This window comes from Tetrahymena thermophila, assembly GCF_000189635.1.
Source record: "Tetrahymena thermophila SB210 genomic scaffold scf_8254803, whole genome shotgun sequence".
In the NCBI taxonomy this organism is placed as follows: Eukaryota; Ciliophora; class Oligohymenophorea; order Hymenostomatida; family Tetrahymenidae; genus Tetrahymena; species Tetrahymena thermophila.
Window position 1 is genome coordinate 1,796,955 of NW_002476559.1, and position 19,492 is coordinate 1,816,446.

A 19,492-nucleotide genomic window follows, 5' to 3' on the forward strand; every position below is an offset into this window, starting at 1 on the left:
AGATGCATTAAATGATTTGTATTTTAATTGATTGATTGATAGATAGATAGTATTATTATGTTAGTTTTTTAATAATTAATTTATTCCTAAAATTAATTAAATAGTTTTTGTCTTATTTATTATTGATGTCAACTTAAACTCTTTTTATTCTCACAATAGAAGTTTAAAGTGTTTTCTGTATTTGTTGACAGATAGATTGCTTGAGTAATAAATTGACGATTAGAAGTTGTGCTCCTTGAGTTAGATCTGTGATCAATAAATTATACTATTTATTAAAAAATTAGAGTAAAAGAGAAGTTAATTTTGAAATAAACACATTTAAATAATAAATAAAGTATGAAAATAACTTAAATATTCCAAATTTTCCTTGTGTTGCTTTTGATATAATAAATTGCTGCCAAATCAACTAAGAAATGGAGATAAAAGGTAGATTAATCTGTTAAGCTGACATCAACTATGTCTCTTGTTACTGATGATATCAAACAAAAGTTAACCTAAGCAAATGATAAATTACATCAGGCGAGTTTGGGTTAGATTCAAGCTGAAAAGACTTTGCTTACTGCAATTAAAGAGTAAACAGAAGCTTCTCAGAATTTAGTTGAAGCTGATAATGAATTTTAGTAAATTATAAATGAAGCATTAAATGCATCAAAGATTTAACTAGAACTGTACAATAAATTATTTACTCAAATAAATGATTAGAAAAAAAAGAGAACTAAATCTCAGGTAGATTTGGATACTTTTGCATTGAATTCAGCATTAACAGCTTAAAATGCTTGGTAAACTTTGGTGTAAGCAAACTAACACTTTTAAGAAGCTTAGAAATCATTAAATTCAATCAAAGCAGACTGCGAGAGAGCTTAAATAAATTTGTATTCCCTTTATGGAGGACTAACTGCAGTTCAAAATGAAGACTAGTAGAAACAATAAGAAGATACTTAGTAGCTAAAAGAATAAGCTAAATAGAATTACATAAACTCCTAATAGCAGTATTAAGAAGCCATTTCTAATTTACAAAAAGCCTAACAATCCCTTGTAGAAGCTTCAAATTCAGCTATCCAAAAATAGAAAGAGGCTGACATCGCTGCAGAGCAAGCAAATAACCACATAGAAGATAAAAGCCAAAAAAAATCTAAAAAAGAATCAAAGAAAAAATACTTTAAGCAAAAGATTTGAGTAATAAATCAATAAATGAGATTCAATAAATAAATAAATTTATTTATAAACTAATAAAATCTAAAATTAAAAAAAATTTTATCAAATTTATTTTATTTTATATTTATTTGTCTTGGTAAATATATTTTATTGGATAGGTTTAATATAAATTTTAAATATTTACATAATCATTTAAAATATTATTCTTATTTCTTATAAGCTGATTTGACTTAAAAAGAGTAATATATATAAATAAATAAATTTTTCATTCTTAAATTCTTCAAAGATTCTTCCTTAAATTAGATTTGATTAATCAAAAAGTATTAAAATTTAAATTAAATAACAATATTTAAACAACTATAAATAAATATCTTTTTAATTACAAGGGTAAAAAATTGGTTAATATTTACTTTCTTTAAGATATTTCCTAATGTAGCTTTTTCATTCGCTAACCCAATCTATTGTTTTTATTTTTTCTAATAAAAATTAGGTTTGATAATTTATAAAAAGATGATCACAATATATATATTTACCTATAAATAAAGAGGATCTACATCAACTTTAAATAATTTAACAAATAAATATGTAGTATTTAAAGAAATCAATATTCTTTTATTTCTTTTATTTGAAGACACACTAATTTTGTTGATTTTCTATACATATTTCTGATCAGACTTGTTTAAAAAGAATAACTAAAACCTGCTTAGCTTAAGAATTAATAAATAAATAAATAAATAAAAATAAATATTTAAATTATTAGCTCTATAATAATATAATTTTACTTTATGTAATAAATTACAAGCTTATTTAATTACTTAAATTTCAATAAATTTGAAATCAGTTATTCTACGGAACTAATAATACTGAATCCTAATCTTTAAATATTAAATTATTCATTTAAATTTGTATAAATAAATTTGTATTAAACCTTATTTTCAGACTAAGTGAGCTAAGAAATTAAGCATTCAAAATATCTTAAAAATATTATTTCTTAAAATAACCTCTTCACATAATTAGTTAATTTAAAATATGGTTAAACATTATAATTAATTTAGAGAGAAAGATCATTTAAATTCTTTTAAATTTAATAAAATATAAATTTTTACTATTGGTTTCCAATATGTAAGAACTATAAATTTGGCATTTATGAAACAATATAACATTGACTATCTACTATACTTTCAATTGTCGGCTCAAAGTTATTCTATCTTTAATTAAATTTAAATAAAATTATTAAAAACTTAATTAATTTAAAGTTTTTACCCAACATCTAAATAGAATAATTTTAAATTCCTAAAACCTAAAAGCGAAGTGTTCAAAATCTTAAATCCGTAATTATCCATTCCACATTTGCTTTATTAAGATTTAAATAATTAAAAAATGTATTTATTTATTTATTTATTTATTTATTTATTTTAAGAATATATTATGAATACTTTAAGTTCAGTTTTAATGATTATAAAGACATGAAATTGTAAAGGAGTAAACTTATTTCCTAAACACCTTCTTGCTTAAGTGGGTTATCTCTTTTGATATTTATTTAAAGCATAAATAAATAAATAAAAAATTTTAAGTAAAGTAAGCAAATAAGTACTTTAAATTTAATGAAAAATATTCTATTTATGACAGTTTAGATAGGTATTAATTGATATATTAAGCTCCTATATAATTTATTCCTGTTTTTCTTAAAAATAATAATTTTTTATTGAGAAATTAAATTTAATTTCTGTTTTTTTTACTGCAAACCCAAAGATAATTATTTTATCTAGCTTAGTAAGCATAAACTTGGAAGAAGATCTTTTAAATCAAGAATCTCTATCTAATTTTTTCTATAAACCAATTAATTATAAATTGATGCTAAAAATATTTGTTAATTTTACTTGAATTGTAAATTTAGAAATTAAATTTTTTTGTTTCTTCTCAAAAGTTCTGCTACCAATTTTATGGTAGGTCTTCCTAATGAATAAGGTCTTTTATTAATTAATTTTATTATGAATTTTTATAAACTTTTCAATCAGCTTACGGAAAATTAATAGTAAGATCTATTATATTTGTTAGCTGATCTATTTGTGTTATTTACTATAGAGCAACGAATTGTTAAATTTTATTACTTAAAAATAAATTAAAAAAGTATTTTTAATAGTTTAATTAATATTAATGTCAAACTTTATTAGATCTAATCTTAGCTTTTCTAAGTTATCATACTAAACATCCTAGACATAATTTTATTTAATATTATTTTAATTTCACTTCAAAAAATCATTTTCTTTACTTTTGATTTGCATTTATTATCGTTTGGGAGTGTGTTTAGCATTAAATTTTTATCAAAATAAAAAATTTACAGCTTATTTAAAGTTATTTAATTAGTTATTTATTTATATTAATTTTAATTTCTTTTAAAATTCTCAAAATTTTTAAACTCAAATTTTAGAATTAAATTTTTATAAGTTAACAAAAGTATTTTCTGTATTCTAAAAACTACATTTTATTATTTAATTATTTTAAGAAGTTTTAAATAAAATAATTAAGCAAATTTAACTAAATATTAAATGAAATAAAAATTAGTTTTTATTGCATAAAATATATTAATTATTAATTGAATTGAAGGATTAATCATTTTTGAAAATTTTTTAGATAAAACATTTTTAGCTCAAATTTTTTGTAGCATTTCATGCTCTAATTAAAAAACCAACAGAAATTAATTAATAAATTAATCGAAAATATCTTTAATTATTTATTAGAATAAAAAATTTGTGATTGAAATATTAACAGATAGATATGAATATTAATTTACTCAAATGCTTAAAAGAATAGGAAGAATATGATAATATTCTCAAGAAAAACTTTTCAGGGAATCTTTGCCCTTCAGACTACAAGCAAGTAACTTCAGTGTTTTACTAGCTGAAAAATGAAAATAAATCTAAAGATTCTAAATTATAAAGATTTCATAGTGACTTGAAACAATTAAAAATATTGACTATAAACATTGCAGAATTTTCTGAATAAAGAGTCGGGCTGGCTCAATTAGAAAAGATAATTTAGTCTGAAGAAGTAAAGGGAGAAGTAGATATTATATGTTTAACTGAAATTCTAGCTGAGACATGGAATTAGTTTGTAACTGAGCGAATTTTCGAAAATAAAAAACCTGAAAAGATGTCAGTAATTAACATTAATGGAGTAAATTACGAATGCTTTATTAACTTCTCTAAGCAATTATCTTAAAGAAGTAAGGGAAAAACTAAATTGAGGAGCTTAGAAAATAATAATATTGCTGGCTGTGCAGTTTTGATTAGCACTAAATTTAAAGAGAGACCTCATACAGTTATGTTTGATATAAATCCCACTTTTGAATAGTAGGAATAGTTTGCAATAGATGAAGAAAATTATCTTTGTTTGGATTAAGAGGGACGAATAGTTACTCTTCTTTTCAATAAATTTTGTTTAATAAGCATTTATGCTCCTAAAGACTCCATAAAATACTAAGAGCAATTTGATATTTGGTAATAATACTTCATAAACTACATATAAAGTCTCTAAAAAGAATTAGATAAGGATTATACTTTCATTTTAACAGGAGATTTCAACATCTAAAGATCGCATTAAACCTACTAAAATTTAGTACAAATTTGCGTATTAGAAGAAGTGAAAGGGATATCACATTCCTTCTACAAATAAAATAGCTAAGATAAACTTTAAATAGATTACACATTCGTATCAGCAAATAACAAGCTATTCAAAAGCATGAAAACTGAGCTTGTGTAATCCTTTGACCACTTATTAGAATTAACCAAATATCACATACCATTCTAAACAATATTCTAACATGAAATACAAGCCTAAAATCTCAAAAACCCTAAAACTAATAAAATCAAATAAGACGAGGATAGTGAAGAATCAGAAGATGATATTTAATATTTAACTTCAATGTAATTAATTAATTAAATCTAATTTCATTTAAAATATTTAATTTAAATCATTTATTTTTTGTCATTAAATAGAAATAACAAAATCAAAGCTGCTTAATCCTAAATAAGCAATATCAAAGAAGAACCTTAATCCTAAGAAGTAAATTAAGAATAAGATGAATTTAGCTTTTTGTAATTATTTTTTTATTTTATCTATTTATTTACTTACTTTCTTTCTTATTTTCTTATTTTTTTACTTACTTACTTACTTATTTTTTGCTAAAATATATTTAATATTAAAAGGAACTAGAGATTATCAGAGCTGAACTTAGAAAATTAAAATATTAATTAGAGCAACGATAGTCAGATTCAAATCAAAGTAGTACAAGATTAAATAATAGATTAAAATGAAACAAAATAAGTGTAATATAATAATTAAAATAATTTGAGCCCAAAAAAACAAAAATCTCATGGAATTCACAAGTAATTTTAAATTCCTTCTACTATTAAAACTTATAAATCAAGTGAAAGCCAATAGTGAATCAGTGAGTGAATGAGCGATCAATTGATTACAAAATAATAAATTTTATATTAATTTAAATAATAATTAATGAGCTTATTTATATTTTTATTTATGTATTCATTTATACATATTTAAGTATGGATGAATTTATACAATACTTGCATTTATCAATTGATTATTTATTTATTTATTTAGATATTTATAATAAATTTTTTAAAAAATGATTTTATTTTTTTGTCTCATTTTTACAATAAAATCTATAATTCAACAAATAAAAATTATTTTTATATTATTAATTTAAATAATAATTTATAAAATTATTTATTTATCTATCTATTAATTTATGTACATGTAGGTATGCATGAATTTATGTAATATTTACAGTTATTAATTAATTAATTAGTTGGTTAGCTATTTATTTATATTGATATTTATTTTAGTTATTTATATATTTTTTTTTAAAAAGGGTTTTGCTCATTTTTCTAATGTATTTTGTACTCAACAAAGTTTATTATTTTTATAAAATCAATGTAGTAAATTTTATTTATTTATTTTTTTCAAAGCTGTTTTTACTCAAAACCAACTTTTCTTTTTTGTTTTTGATCTGGCTGAAATAATATTATCTTTTTCAGGTTCGCTGAATTCTAGTAAGTTAAGCATAACATTCAGATATTACGTAGCTTCTTGGTTTTGGCTTTCTGTTTTGCTCTTCAGTTATCTATTTATGAAAAAATATTTTATTTTTTAGTTTAAGATTTTTTTATTTACATGATATTTAAGAATTTAGGGAGGATTGTCTTGAGAGTTTGTTTGATAATCCTAGAGCCTTCGTCTATGTTTTAGGATTAAAGCTGCTTAATTTCTTGTTTTAATAAACTTATTTGGCTTTGAACTCTCTCTTGCTCGTTTTCGAAATCTCTTATTTCCATTTAAAGTCTCTCATTTTCTAGCTCTAACTAGTCTCTTTCATAAGTGAGGTCTTAAACTTAGTATTTTAATTCTCTTACTTCGTCTTTAAGTTGCTAAATTAAAATAAAATAAATATTTTTATTGCTTTTATTTAAAGTAATTTTACTTGTAGATTTTTAGCAGATTTTTTAGGGGAAGCTGATGGAGAGGAAGGCTGCTGTATTTACTGCTCCTTAGGGGAATGAGGGTTTATATCGATTCTTGACACATCTGGGTCTTTTTCATTTATGTCTTGGACAATTGACCTTTTTAGAAGCTTTTAGACATTTTGAAGTTCTTAAAGCTTTTAGTTTAAGAATGCAATTTGCTCATCTTTTTCTTCCAGCTTTGCTTGAAGTTTTTCTATCCTTTCATTATCTAAAGTTCTGTTGGAAGTAGATTTGTGAATCTTTTCCATCAACAATCTGAGATTTTAAGAAATAGAATTTGAGCAGAAAGATTGATTCTTTTCTATATCGTTTAGCTCTTCGTTGCAATCCATATCCCAAACAATCTTCTCCATAGCTTAATCAATTTTTTGTAAGACTGCAAAGCCTTCTTCGACACTCAAATTACTGTTATATGGCTAGTTATTTTAAACGTTAGTTTCTTCATCCTGCTAGTTATTAGCATTAAAGTTCAATCCCTACAGGATATTCGATTGCATACTGTTAGAGTTGCGGATATTAGAGTTTTATTAATTGTTTTATTAAGATCCAGATGCTTAAGCAAAGCCTCTTCCTAAAGTATTGCTTGCATTTATGTCATTCACATTGACAACTATTTCGGCTGAAGTGTGCACTGATCCTCTGTGAGCATCTTCTTAATGAATGTAATCTTCAAACTAATTTTCTTCAAATTGACTTCCTTCCTGCTCTAAGAAACTAATATTTCTGATTTTCACATTCTAATTCTACAGCTGATTGGGGATATGTTGTTGTTATTGTTATCTGTTATTATTATTTCCTTCAGTGCTGTAAACTGTATATTCTTACTAAGAGCTTAACTTGTCTGCATACTATTGCAAGAATCTGATCTCATTTTCTTTTTCAATAAGCTTATTCTTAACATTATTAAACTCAATAAGTAGGTTATGGTATTGCTATTCTTATTGCTCTTTTTATTATATGAATTCCAAGATATTCTATTCGTTTTTCACAATTTACTCATTTTATTTTGATATTTATTCTTGCAATATCTGCACCTGTAGCTCAATATCTGTATTTTATGTTTACAAATCTTGTGCAGGTTTCGATGCAGATTAGCTAGCAGTATTTTGACCTGAGACGGGATTAGTTTATTGTAAAGTAACACTGTTGTCAGCATAATATGAGTATTCTTCCTTCAGTTTGTCATTTTCTTCCTTCAATCTTTAGTTTTCTTGAATCAATCTTTAATTTTAAGAAATCAAAATTTAGTAATGATCTTTTTCTGCAGATGTTTCTTAGTTATTTTCTCTTCTTTGCATAGGAGCTTCGGCTTAAACTTTGAGCTTTATTTCTTCGTTTAGGAGGTTGCACTTTTCTTTTTCTTAATTAAGCAAGGACTGCAGATTTTCAATTTCCTTTTTATATTATAATATAATTTTGTCTTGATCTTCTCTGTAAGATTCTACTTTCTTTGCTCTGCCAAGTGACATAGTCGGTGATATATCATTGTCACTTCTTAAAGTAGCTGTGTTATGGTCATTAATTGAGTGTGTTGATTGGATAAGCTCTTATGATTTCTTAAGAACTTAAATCTCGTCTATCTTTTTATGAAGATACTTTTCTTATTATAAAAGTTAATTTTGCAAATCTTAGTTAAGCTGTTTTTCTTGCTCAATATTTTGCTTCAATTCTTAAACTTATTTATCATTTTATGTAATTAGTTGCTTTTGTTCTTCTAAATTTAATTTATATTAAGTAAGTTCGTCTTGCAACTTAGAAATTTGTTCATCTTTTTGTTTGATTTCTACTTCATGCTTTGATTATAAGTCCTTTTAGGTGTCAATCAATTTTTGTTAGAATTCTTATTGATACTGCTTCTTTAAATGAGCAGATTCTTAAGCATGAGTGCTTTTAATCAATTTAAGCTAATCTTCGTGCTAGGCTTAAAAGTTTTCATATTTTTGTTAAACAATTTAGTAATCTTCTTTGCAATGAGTAATTTCTTTTTGCAAGTTGGCTTTCTCAAATTTTTCTTTCTGTATTTCATGTTAAAGATCAAGGTATTTTTGATTAATTTATTTAATTAAATTGTTAAGTTGCTCTACTTCTGTTTACAAATCCTCAATTTTAGTGTTTTACTGATTGCTATTTTCATTCTATAGAGAAATTTGTTGTTTCAAATTACTTTATTCTTTTAAACTTTCTTCAAGCTTAGCATTTGTCTGATCTAACTAAGCCTTGAATTTACTTATTTTCTCTTAGTATTCGCTCTTTTACTCATTGAATTCAGTTTCTTTTTAAGTTAAACTGCTAATTTCATCATTTTATTAAGAAATTTATTACAAAAGTTGATCTTTTTCTTTTTCTAAAATAGATTTTTCATGCTGGAATGATAGCTTTAATTAGTTTTGTTATTCTTTTTATTCTTCAAGTTAACTTTCTTTAAGTGTAATTGATTCTTCTAATCTAGCCTTTTCTTATTAATTTTTAGCATTTAATTAAGATATTTTTGTATTTGCCTCATGCAATTAGTTATTCAGCTCAGTGTTTTGATTAACAAGATCGACTATTTTTTATTCTCTTTAAAGTATTTAGCTATCAGCATCTGACTGGGATTTTTATTGATATTATTTGATCTAATCTTGAAGCATTTGAATGTTATTATTTGATGCAATAACTTAAGAGTTTAATTATTCTCTAATAATGTTAATTTCTTCTTAAGAAGAGCTACTTAAATCTGCCAAATTTTGACGTAAATTAGCAATTTCGGTTTGGTGCTTTTCTAATTTTTCCTATAATTACAAAACCTTTCTGTTTTCTTCGTTTAATTATTAATTTAATGTTTCTTCTTTGTTTTTGAAATCCTTCTCTTTTCTCTCTTTTTCTAGAGTGACTTCGTTAAGCATTTTGGAGATTTCATTCTTCTCATTCTAATTTATATCAATTTTATTTTGTAATTAGTTTACATTTTCTTATAATTCATCTTTATCATATTTAATTTAATTAAGCTATTGTTCTAACTTTTAAATTTCTTCTGCCTTGCTCTGGTCGCTTTATGAAATTTTAGTTCTTTCTTGTCTTAATTCATTTATGATATCTTTATGAGAAGCTATTTAGGCTCTGAGCATGCTCATTTCCTCTTCTCTTTATTTCTCAATATTTAATTCTAAATTATTTTTTTCTTTTTCTAAATGTTCTATTTAATCCTTTAAAATTTATATTTCCCTTTCTTTTTCTTTCTTAAGAGTATCATTTTGTTCATGCAATTATTATTTAATTGAATTGAATTCGCTTTCTTATTCTTATTTTGCTAATACTTCCTTCTATAGATCTGAATTAAATTACTCTCTTTCTTGATTCAACTGTTCAGTTAATTCGTTAATTTTATCAATTTACTCATAAACTAAGTTGTTAAGATCTTTAATATTTATTCTTAAATCATCTATAGTTTTTTCGTTCTATGAAATAGTTTCATTAAGCTATTTCTCTTTATTTCTAGCCTAAATTAGCTATTAATTGCATTGGTTTATTTAATCTTCATATTAATTTTATGATTATAAGAATTATTGGTTTAATGATTCCAATTTTTACTCATATTCTTCAATTTTTTTCTGCTAATTCCTTTTTTAATCAGAGTTTTACTCTAGCTTTTCTTTACTTTTACTTTCTGAAACTTATAGCTAGTTTTTGAGGTTTTAAATTTGCTCCTTGTGAGATTTAATTTATTCATCTATTAAAGCAAATTCTTGTTCTCTCACTTCCTGATTTTGCTTAAGCAATTCATTTTCTGCTTCAACTTCATTTAATTGTTTCTCAAGAATTGCTATTTTCTATTACTTGAAAGTAATTTGCTTTTATAACTCACCAGCTTTTTCAAGGGAAGCATCAAGTTTTTAAGTGTATTCATCAATGATTTTTTACTAAATTTATAGCTGCTCCTAAGAAATATTCTAAGAAATGTTATCTTCAACTAGATTTTAGATTTTCTCTTCATACTCCTAGATTTTTTCTTCTAATTATTGAATCTTTTCTTCTAATAATTATGAGTTTTCTTCTTTTTGCCAGATATCGTCTTACAATTAATGTATTTTCTCTTCATGTTACAATAATTTTCCTTCTAATTATTTAATTTCTTCTATTTTTAATTGAATTATTTCTTCTTTTGATTCAAGGATTTCTTCTTTTTATTGTAAATCCTGTTTGAGTTGTTCCATGCTCTACTCGAGGAAGATTATTTTTTCTTCGTTTCTTGCTGTTATTATAAACTACTTCTATAGATCCTATTAGAGCCTTTCTGTTTCTTCTTTTAAATTAGAATTATCAACTAAAATAGTATTCTTCTCCTCAAGATAATTCTTTAACTGTTCTTGTTTGTGTTAAGCTTATTCACTTAGTTAAACTGTCTGTTGATTTAACATTTTTTAGCTCTCCTCAAAGTCAGATTTTTATTAACTCAACTCCTATTATAATTTTTCATTTTCTATCAAAAGACTATCAATTTATTTTTATTAATCAGCTTAAATTTATTAAAACTTTTCTAATTCTTTATCCTAATTGACGAAAGTTTGTTTATTTTTTTAAATTTCACTTAAAGTATTATAACTACTATTCAGCTATCTGTTTAGAATATCTATTTATCCCTAAAGATTAGTTATTTCATCAGTCAGACTCTCTGCCTATTCTTCTAAAACTTAGATTTTTTAGTCTTTCTCAATTTAAATAGATTAAATTTAAACATTCTTTTACTCTTCTTACGTTAAATCCTCTTTTAATCTTTGAATTTAGCTCAGTTAATCTCCAATTCTATTCTGTAAATCTTGAATATCTCTATCCTTTTCTTCAATTCTATTGTTTAGATCCTCAATTTAATTATCGAAATCGAAATTTTGTTTGCTTAAATCTTAAATCTATGAATTGAGCTACTAAATTTAATCTCTAAGCTAATCATTTTAATCAATTAAACTCTACTTTTCTTGCTCTAAAGTATTTAATTGTTATTAGTCTTATTAATTTAACATATCTTCTTATTAATTACCAGATTAAGATAATTTTTATACTTCTTGCTTTAATTTTAAATTTTCTTTCTAAGCCTCTCTCAATTTACTTTCAGCTACATCAAGCTATTCATCCTTAGATTTATACTGATTTTCCATTTCTTATTTCATTTCTATGTACAAGTTCATCTATTGCTTCAAGTCTATGATTTCACTAGTCTTCTCTTTCAAATTCTTTTCAACATTATCTTCATCATCCTTCATTTTTTACAGCACACCATTGTACTCTTTAATCTGCTCTTAAAGTATCGAGCAATAATTTTCTTTATCAATCAAGGATTGTTGAACTTATCTCAGCTTATCTTAAACTTGTTTGTTTATTGTTTTTGATACTTGCAATTCGTCTTAGGTACCTTTGTATAACATCTCATATTCACTCTCTTTCTCAGCCTATTGCTCATACTATTATTATATTTCAGCAACCTAACTCTTGATCTGCTGCACTTGCTGCATCAATGCGGAGTTATCTTCTCTCAAGGAGCTATTTTCCTCATCTAATTCACTGTTTCTTTCTTTTAGTTACAAGCAGCTCTCCTCCAGTTTTCTTACTTCTTCAAGTATTCTTTAGTTTTCATTAATCAATTATTAATAATCTCTTGAGAACTATTCGTTTTCTTCTTTTAATTAATTGTATTTTTTTTGCCACTCTCTTTCAGGCGAATTGCTTAGAGAAGATTGATTCAACTAGTCTTCCTTTTTCGAGCTAAATCTCCTGGAGCTATTCATCCTCTCACTCTGCTATAATTGTTATTCTTGATCAAATATCACTCTAGATTAACGTTCTATCTGCTTTTAAAGTTTGGCAGATTTTAAATCGCTTTCAGCTTAAATTTTTTAGAATTCTCTCTGTAGCAAATTGAAGTCACTCAATACCTTCTCACACTCTTACTAAGCCTTCTCGTATTCCTATTACCAGAATTAAATTTATTTAGAAGCACTGTGGACCTAATCACTAGTCTATCCTCTTTCATTTCTGAGTCTCTTGAGCTCCTCCAAATTTTCTTCAAGAACTTTCTGCATTTACTCTCTTTCATTCTCGAAATTGACCTTCTGCATCTCAATAAGCTCATCTTATCTCTAGACATTTTCTTCAATCTCGGAATTCAATTAACTGACCTACTCTTGCAAGTACCTAATTTCCTATTGCTACTAGTTCACTTTATCTTTGAGCATTAAATTTTCTTAGTTCATCTCATCAATATACGAGTCCTTTGTCCTCAAATCAATTTGAAGTTTTTCTAAATCTCTTTCCTGTCCTTCAATTTGCATTCTAGCTAGTTCTAAATCAGAAGTTCCCTCATTGCTTTCGCTGCTATTTCTATCCTAATTCGATGAATTTTCATTGATCTAATCATGCTTTAACAAGTTATACTCCTCTTTTTCATTTTTAAGTAGATTTATTTCTTAATTTTAAGCTTAAAGTCTTGAATTCAAGCTTTAATTGCGCTAGGTCAGCTGCTGAATTTCATTTTAAAATTCTTCAACCTCTCTCCTAAGCAGTTCAATTTCCTTCTACTTCTTTTCATTAATTTTTTGAGATTCCAAGTATTTATTTTGTTACTACCTTATTTCCTCCTTTAACTCTATAATCTGTTCTTCATTTAAATCTTCACTTTCATATTGCTTAAGCATTTATCTATCATCATAAGCTGTCCTCTTTTATTTACTTTAAATTTCATTTAAACTATCATTCAAAGATTAACTAGACTGCAGTTCAAATTGAAGTCTTTTAATAGTCATATCCTTTTCATTCAATTTATTTTTCTAATTCTAAATTTGCTAATCCAATTTTTCTAACTTTCCAGCAAACGACCTCTTTTCATCCTCTATCTCCTAAAATAAAATAAAAAATTTAACATCAAACAAAAAGCATAAAATTTACCTTCTACTTTTGTTGCAAAGATTCTTATTGAAGTCTGAACTTTTGCTAGAGCTGTGATAGCTCTTTTTGTGTGTCTAAGTTATTTTATTCTATTTAAAGTTTTTCATCAAAGACTTGATTCAATTTAATTTAAGTTTTATTCAATTTTTCTTCGTATTCATTAATTATTTTTTGATAATCCATGTTGTTCTTAGAATTTTCATCGAGTTGCTGATTAGAAAGAAGCTCTTATTACTTAAGTTTGCTGTAGATACCTTCATAGTTACTTTAAATTTCTTTAAGCTTAAAATTCAACTAACTAATTGTTTCTCTTTATTAATCGATATTTATTTAACTCTTGTCAATTTATTTAATTAAGTCTTTGTTCTCCAATTGAACTTCTTGCATTTGCATAAGAAGCTATTAATTTTGTTTAAGTAACTCCTAGTTTTACTTTTACAAATCTCTAATTTATTTTTGCTATTCAGCAGCTTCTATCGCTAAATGTTTTCCCTCTGAATTTTTATGTGAGTCAGACGAACCAAGAATTCTTGCTTCTTTAAAAGCACGAGTGACTTCTGAATTCTATTTAGCGAGTTCAGCATTTGCTTTAGAAAGTTCTTAATTTTGTTTTGAAAGTTCTGAAATTTAATTTGCCAATTCTGAATTCTGTCTAATCTTCTCATCATTTGATCTTTGAAGCTCTGAATTAAGCTTTGAAACTTCCTTGAAAGCCTTTGACAAGTCTTTCTTCTCTGTGTAAAGCTTTTTATTTTTTTGTTCCAAATCAGCCTAGTTTTACTGTAATTCGCTCATTCTTTTCTTAATCACAGTCAAATCTTAATTAAGCTCTTCTGTATTAGAAGAATACTGATCTTTATTATTCTATTACTGCTGCTATTGCTGGTTGATTAATTTATTCTTGAGATCATTAATAATCTAATTTAAATTCTCAACTTGCTCATCAGATTGAGAATACTTTTTCAGCTGAGTAATAGCTTGCTATTGATCTGAAATCATTTTTTACATTTTCTTCCTTTCGTCCTTACTCTTTTCATATTTAGATTTTACCTCTTTATAGTTTCTTTGCATTTCTTGGATCTTCTGTTCAATGATATCTCTTTCTCTAACTACTTCATTGAATTATACTTATTACTGCTAGTACTTTGAGAACAGCTAACTATACTGTGAAGAGTTATCATCATTGTATTTCGATTACTTTTATTGTAATTATAAATAAAAAATATATATCTTAAGCTAAATTTTACTTAGCTTGATTTATCTTTCTATCTGAAAATATCTAATTAATCTCTCAATTATTCTATTCTTTCTCTTTATCTGCCATTTTCTTCTTATAAATCAGAGTTTATGCTTTATTCTCTAAATAAAAAAGTAAGAATTTATGATATTATTTTTCCAAAAGAAGATAAATAAAATAATCAATTAAATTTAAAATTACTATTAGAGCAAGCTCTTTAAGTTTTATAATTATGAATCAAGCTGCTTTATAATTTCAGATTTTTAACTATTTTCGCTTATTAAATTATTTTAAAGCTGATTTGTGAGATTTTCTTAGCTTTAAATTGCTATTTGCAGTTATTATTCGAGTAATTATATTTGATTTTCATGCATTTTATAAGAATTAACAACTTCCTTTATAGCTCCAAGAGATTCTCCTAAGTTCGAAATAGATAAAGAAACCAAGTTTCTTTCATTCTAATTCAAAGTTTCTACATCACTTTGAACTTAATCTTAAATTCTTAATTAGTTTAATAAAATTTACAATTCTCCAATAAACTTCTCAGTTTCTTTTTCTTTCAATAAAAATTATTCTTAAAGTTATTCGTTTTCTCTTTCAAGCATGATATTCTTATTGCAGTATTCTTCAATTTACATTCTAAGTTCTGCAATGTCCTATTTGTTACCTTCCAAACTATTTGAGCTTCCAACACTTCCTTTAAAAAATTATAAAAAAATCTAAATAAAACAAAAAAGCAAAATAAAATTATAAAATAACAAACAAAAAAAATCTTTAACCAACTTAATCAATAAGTATTTTATTTATATTATTCAAATTTATCTTTAAAGCTATTAAAAAAACAAATTTTTTATTGAGACAAATAACTAAAAAGTGTTAAAATAAATATTTAAATAAACGACTTATTTTTATCAAAAAAACAAATTTAAATTGAAGTATAAAATTCTTAAAGTTATTTATAAAAATTTTGATAATTGATTAATTAATTAAATAAATAAATAACTCATTTAGTTAAAATAAAAAATAAATGGAAGAATGGATGGATTATTTTTACTTGAAAAATGAATTTAGATCTAAAAAATTTTGTTCTAAATTAAATTCAAATCATTGAAATGAATTGGCTTATTTTATCTAAGAAAATATTCTTTTTTATTATAATATTTTTAATTTATTTACCATGTTCTTGGTCATTTTCAACATCAGGATGAGTAGCTTGGTAATCTATCAACTCTATCATTTAGTTGTTAATGTGGCTTATTATTTATTAAATTTCCTAGCGCTTTTGAGTCGGTAAATTAGGGTTATTTTATATTATATCTACTAAATTCTCACGTTTAGCTTCTAGGTCCATTTTTTTAGCTCGAATAAGCTATTCTTGATTGACTGTATTTGCATTTTAATTTCTCTTGCTAGTGTTGTTTGATAAAGTGAATTCGATAGGACTTGATAAATCTATTTTATTGTTACTTGTTATGTTCCTTTTTGATAGATTAAGATTCTTAATTTAGTCTTCTAGATTTGCAATTATATCATTTTTTTAATTCACTGCCCTTTCAATTTGATGGAATTGATTCAAAAAAGATTTTTCTACTTCAGCAAGTTATCTAGCGAAATCATCTTTTATTTAATTAATAATTATAGAATTACTAGCAGCAGCTAAAGAAGCTGAATTTTATTATATAGCATTATTGAAATTATTCATGTTATTATTATTATTGTTGTTGTTTGCCTATAGCATTTTAATTTAATCGTCTTTTTATTGAAGAATGCTGTAAACTTATTTCAAACTAGCTTTTCTGTCTGCAGACTTTTTCTCTACCTCAGCTAATTTAGCTTTTAAAGTTTTTATTTTGGTTTACAAAACTTCATTTTCATCAGATAATATTTTGTTTTCATGCAAGACATTTCTACTTTCCTGCATTAACTTTTGAATTTATTCTTTTAAATAATTAACTTCTTCTTCTTTTTAAGACATTTAATATTCTGTTTGCATTGTTATCGCCTCCTTGTCTTTAAGTATTTTATTGTATTTATATTTATAATATTCTTTCTCGCTTCTATTTGCTTTACTCTCTCTAATCACATGAACAATTTATCTGTCAATATCTTCATTTTCGTTTGTTGGGTAAGTTTATTCTAATTGATCATCGTAAGGCGAGTGTTATTGCCTATTATTATAATAAGGAGACTATTGATTATTATTATTATTATTATTATATGGTGATTGAGATGTTCCTTAATTTTGATTTTCATTATTCCTATAAGGAGAAGCTCTTATCACCCCAAATTATTGGTGAGGTTGAAACTGCTGCAATTATTGCTATTATTTTTAAACGATGTTTTACACTTGGGCTATATTATCAATATTATTCCTATTATTATTTATAGAGCGATTGCTATGATTTCTAGGTTAAGGAGATATATTTTGTTCTTATTACATATAATTTTAGTATTAACTCTATCTATTTATATATTAATTATTCTAATTTTATTGATCATTTCCAACAAATCTCCCTTACACACTGCTTCTCTTTTTATTATAAGAGTTTTCATCATTGTTTGAACTTGGAAATTTGGAAAATTTTTCATTGTTTGCAGCAAATCCATTTGATTAAGCCAACACTTATTTATTTTTTTCAGTAATGCTTCTTTAGCCATCTTAATTATTGCCTTTATTTTAATGCTAAATTTGAGATCCATTGTTATATTTATATAATGAACTATTGTTAAATTAGTTATTAGAATCTTAAAATATAGATGAATTTCGAGAACCGTGAGTGTTAACAGAATTTTTCATAGAATCCAAAACCCTCTTCTAAGGGCTTGATTATATTACTTCATCAGAATAGTGAGTTCTTCTCTCCTCTTCAACCATAGGACTTATCTCTCCCCTTTCAATATTATTTATTTTGTTCATAATATTCTCATTTTTTTTCTCTACATACTTAATCCTATTCTTCAAGAATTCAAACTCCAAAGATAAGTCTCTCATTTTCTCTTCTTTGTCATCCAAAATTGACTTATTCAAAAATTCACTCATTTCCGTATACTTTTCAATTTAAAAAAACAAACAATTCAATCAAAAAATTATTTTTTACATTTAATAATCATTAATTCTTTATTTATAAATTCAAGTATTTATTTATTTATTTATTTGTCGATATTAATTATTTCTATTATCTGTTTGTTGGTTTTATTTCAATCTTTTGATATTGCATATTTAACATTACATTACATTAAACTAAATATTAGATTGTATGTATTTCATCTCGTTGTTTTTGCAACAAATAAAGTTCGTGGAATTAATTAAAATAAATACCAACCAATTGAAAGATAAATATTATTAGAAACATCTACAAAGCTTATATCTTATTGATTTCAAAAATCAACTCGAATTTTAAACTTAAAACAATAATTTACGCTTTTTAAATCGCATGATAAAGGTCTCTTTTTGTGAGAAGACTGTATTGGCTTGTTAGGAGATTAAGAAAAGCTGCTATTTGAACCATCTTTTTTGCTTTTACTCTTCTCACTACTATTTTTGATACTCTTTTTTAATATACTTGTATTATTTTAGATATTTTTGTTAATCCTATCAGGTGACTGAAAAATGACTCTGTCAGTTAAATTCTTTTTTACATCTGTAAATTTTATATATTTGTTAAGTTTATCTTAGAAGTCTGATTATTTGTATTTCGAATGAGCGGCTACTGTCTACTTATTCCCGTTATTCCTTTCTGAGTCAATTTATACTCTCTAACTAGACTTGCTTGATTTGTTAGAGGAATTCGAATTTTATCTGCTATGATGTGCCTAGTTTTGCTATAGTGGAATTTAATTTTCATGAGAATATATTTTCTAATTGTTAAACTTTATTTTATGACTATTGTTATATGAAAAATTTAAAGGACTTCTTTCAGGAAGACCCGAGTTATTGTTGTTAGTAAAATTAGGTCTTTCATGAAAAGATGAATGTGGCCTCTAAGGAGATTTTTTGTAATCTTGTTATCTGTTTTGCATTTGAGATTAAACAGAGAGCTAATGAGGCTATATATTTTAATGCTACCTAATAATTAATATAACATTTAATGTTAGATACTGCAAAAAAACATGTATAAAAACTTCAAATACCCTCTTTCATTTGAGGCTCTGCTAATTTAAGAGAGTAAAACCTTCTTCATTGATATTTAACTATTTAGCTTTAGTATAAGTTTGATTGGTTGCTTTATTGATACCTAGTTTCACTCGCTACCTATCTATAATTTGTGAACGATTATTACTTGTGAGCTAGCAAATAAGGTTCCTTTAAGAAAATAAATAAATAATTCTTTGGTAATTGATTTGTTATTTAATTTGTAATTTGATTAATATTTCCTTTTTAGGTTAAATTTTTCTGTTTGCGATACTCAAAATTGAATTGGCTAATTATTTAATTAAGTCAATTGGTTAACATTAATTAATTAATTAGTAAATAAAGGGATTTTAGGAATATTTAATTGAATTTTAATGATAGATAGATAGATAGACATACATACAGACAGACAGATCAACATAAAAAATTAACAAACAAATATAAAAATTTAATTTCTTTTCAAATTTTACTCCCTTAATTCAAATTTAATATGTAAATATGATTTCA

At 24.6% G+C, this 19,492-nt stretch overlaps 5 protein-coding genes across 5 annotated transcripts; 2 read left to right on the forward strand and 3 right to left on the reverse strand. All coding sequences in view use genetic code 6, as the record gives it.

Moving 5' to 3' along the window:
- Window positions 1-336: 336 nt before the first annotated feature.
- On the forward strand, window positions 337-1,176 carry TTHERM_00016320 (hypothetical protein; the record flags this gene model as incomplete). The annotated part of the gene is made up of 1 exon (XM_001008411.1): window positions 337-1,176. The coding sequence occupies one exon, from the start codon at window positions 337-339 to the stop codon at window positions 1,174-1,176; it is 840 nt and encodes a 279-aa protein (XP_001008411.1).
- Window positions 1,177-1,756: 580 nt separating this feature from the next.
- On the reverse strand, window positions 1,757-2,623 carry TTHERM_000016328 (hypothetical protein; the record flags this gene model as incomplete). Its single annotated transcript, XM_012795709.1, has 6 exons — window positions 1,757-1,862; window positions 1,938-2,030; window positions 2,084-2,158; window positions 2,262-2,363; window positions 2,419-2,508; window positions 2,592-2,623. The coding sequence occupies 6 exons, from the start codon at window positions 2,621-2,623 to the stop codon at window positions 1,757-1,759; spliced, it is 498 nt and encodes a 165-aa protein (XP_012651163.1).
- A 546-nt stretch (window positions 2,624-3,169) lies between these two features.
- TTHERM_000016329 (hypothetical protein) lies at window positions 3,170-3,639 on the reverse strand (the record flags this gene model as incomplete). The annotated part of the gene is made up of 2 exons (XM_012795710.1): window positions 3,170-3,368; window positions 3,428-3,639. 2 exons carry the CDS (start codon window positions 3,637-3,639, stop codon window positions 3,170-3,172), a joined length of 411 nt encoding a protein of 136 aa, XP_012651164.1.
- A 294-nt stretch (window positions 3,640-3,933) lies between these two features.
- On the forward strand, window positions 3,934-5,601 carry TTHERM_00016330 (endonuclease/exonuclease/phosphatase family protein; the record flags this gene model as incomplete). The annotated part of the gene is made up of 3 exons (XM_001008412.1): window positions 3,934-5,081; window positions 5,154-5,252; window positions 5,364-5,601. The coding sequence occupies 3 exons, from the start codon at window positions 3,934-3,936 to the stop codon at window positions 5,599-5,601; spliced, it is 1,485 nt and encodes a 494-aa protein (XP_001008412.1).
- Window positions 5,602-6,156: 555 nt separating this feature from the next.
- On the reverse strand, window positions 6,157-19,034 carry TTHERM_00016340 (hypothetical protein; the record flags this gene model as incomplete). The annotated part of the gene is made up of 9 exons (XM_001008413.2): window positions 6,157-6,301; window positions 6,352-6,605; window positions 6,659-13,567; window positions 13,617-14,813; window positions 14,864-14,975; window positions 15,055-15,550; window positions 16,030-17,902; window positions 18,274-18,919; window positions 18,985-19,034. 9 exons carry the CDS (start codon window positions 19,032-19,034, stop codon window positions 6,157-6,159), a joined length of 11,682 nt encoding a protein of 3,893 aa, XP_001008413.2.
- Window positions 19,035-19,492: the final 458 nt, after the last annotated feature.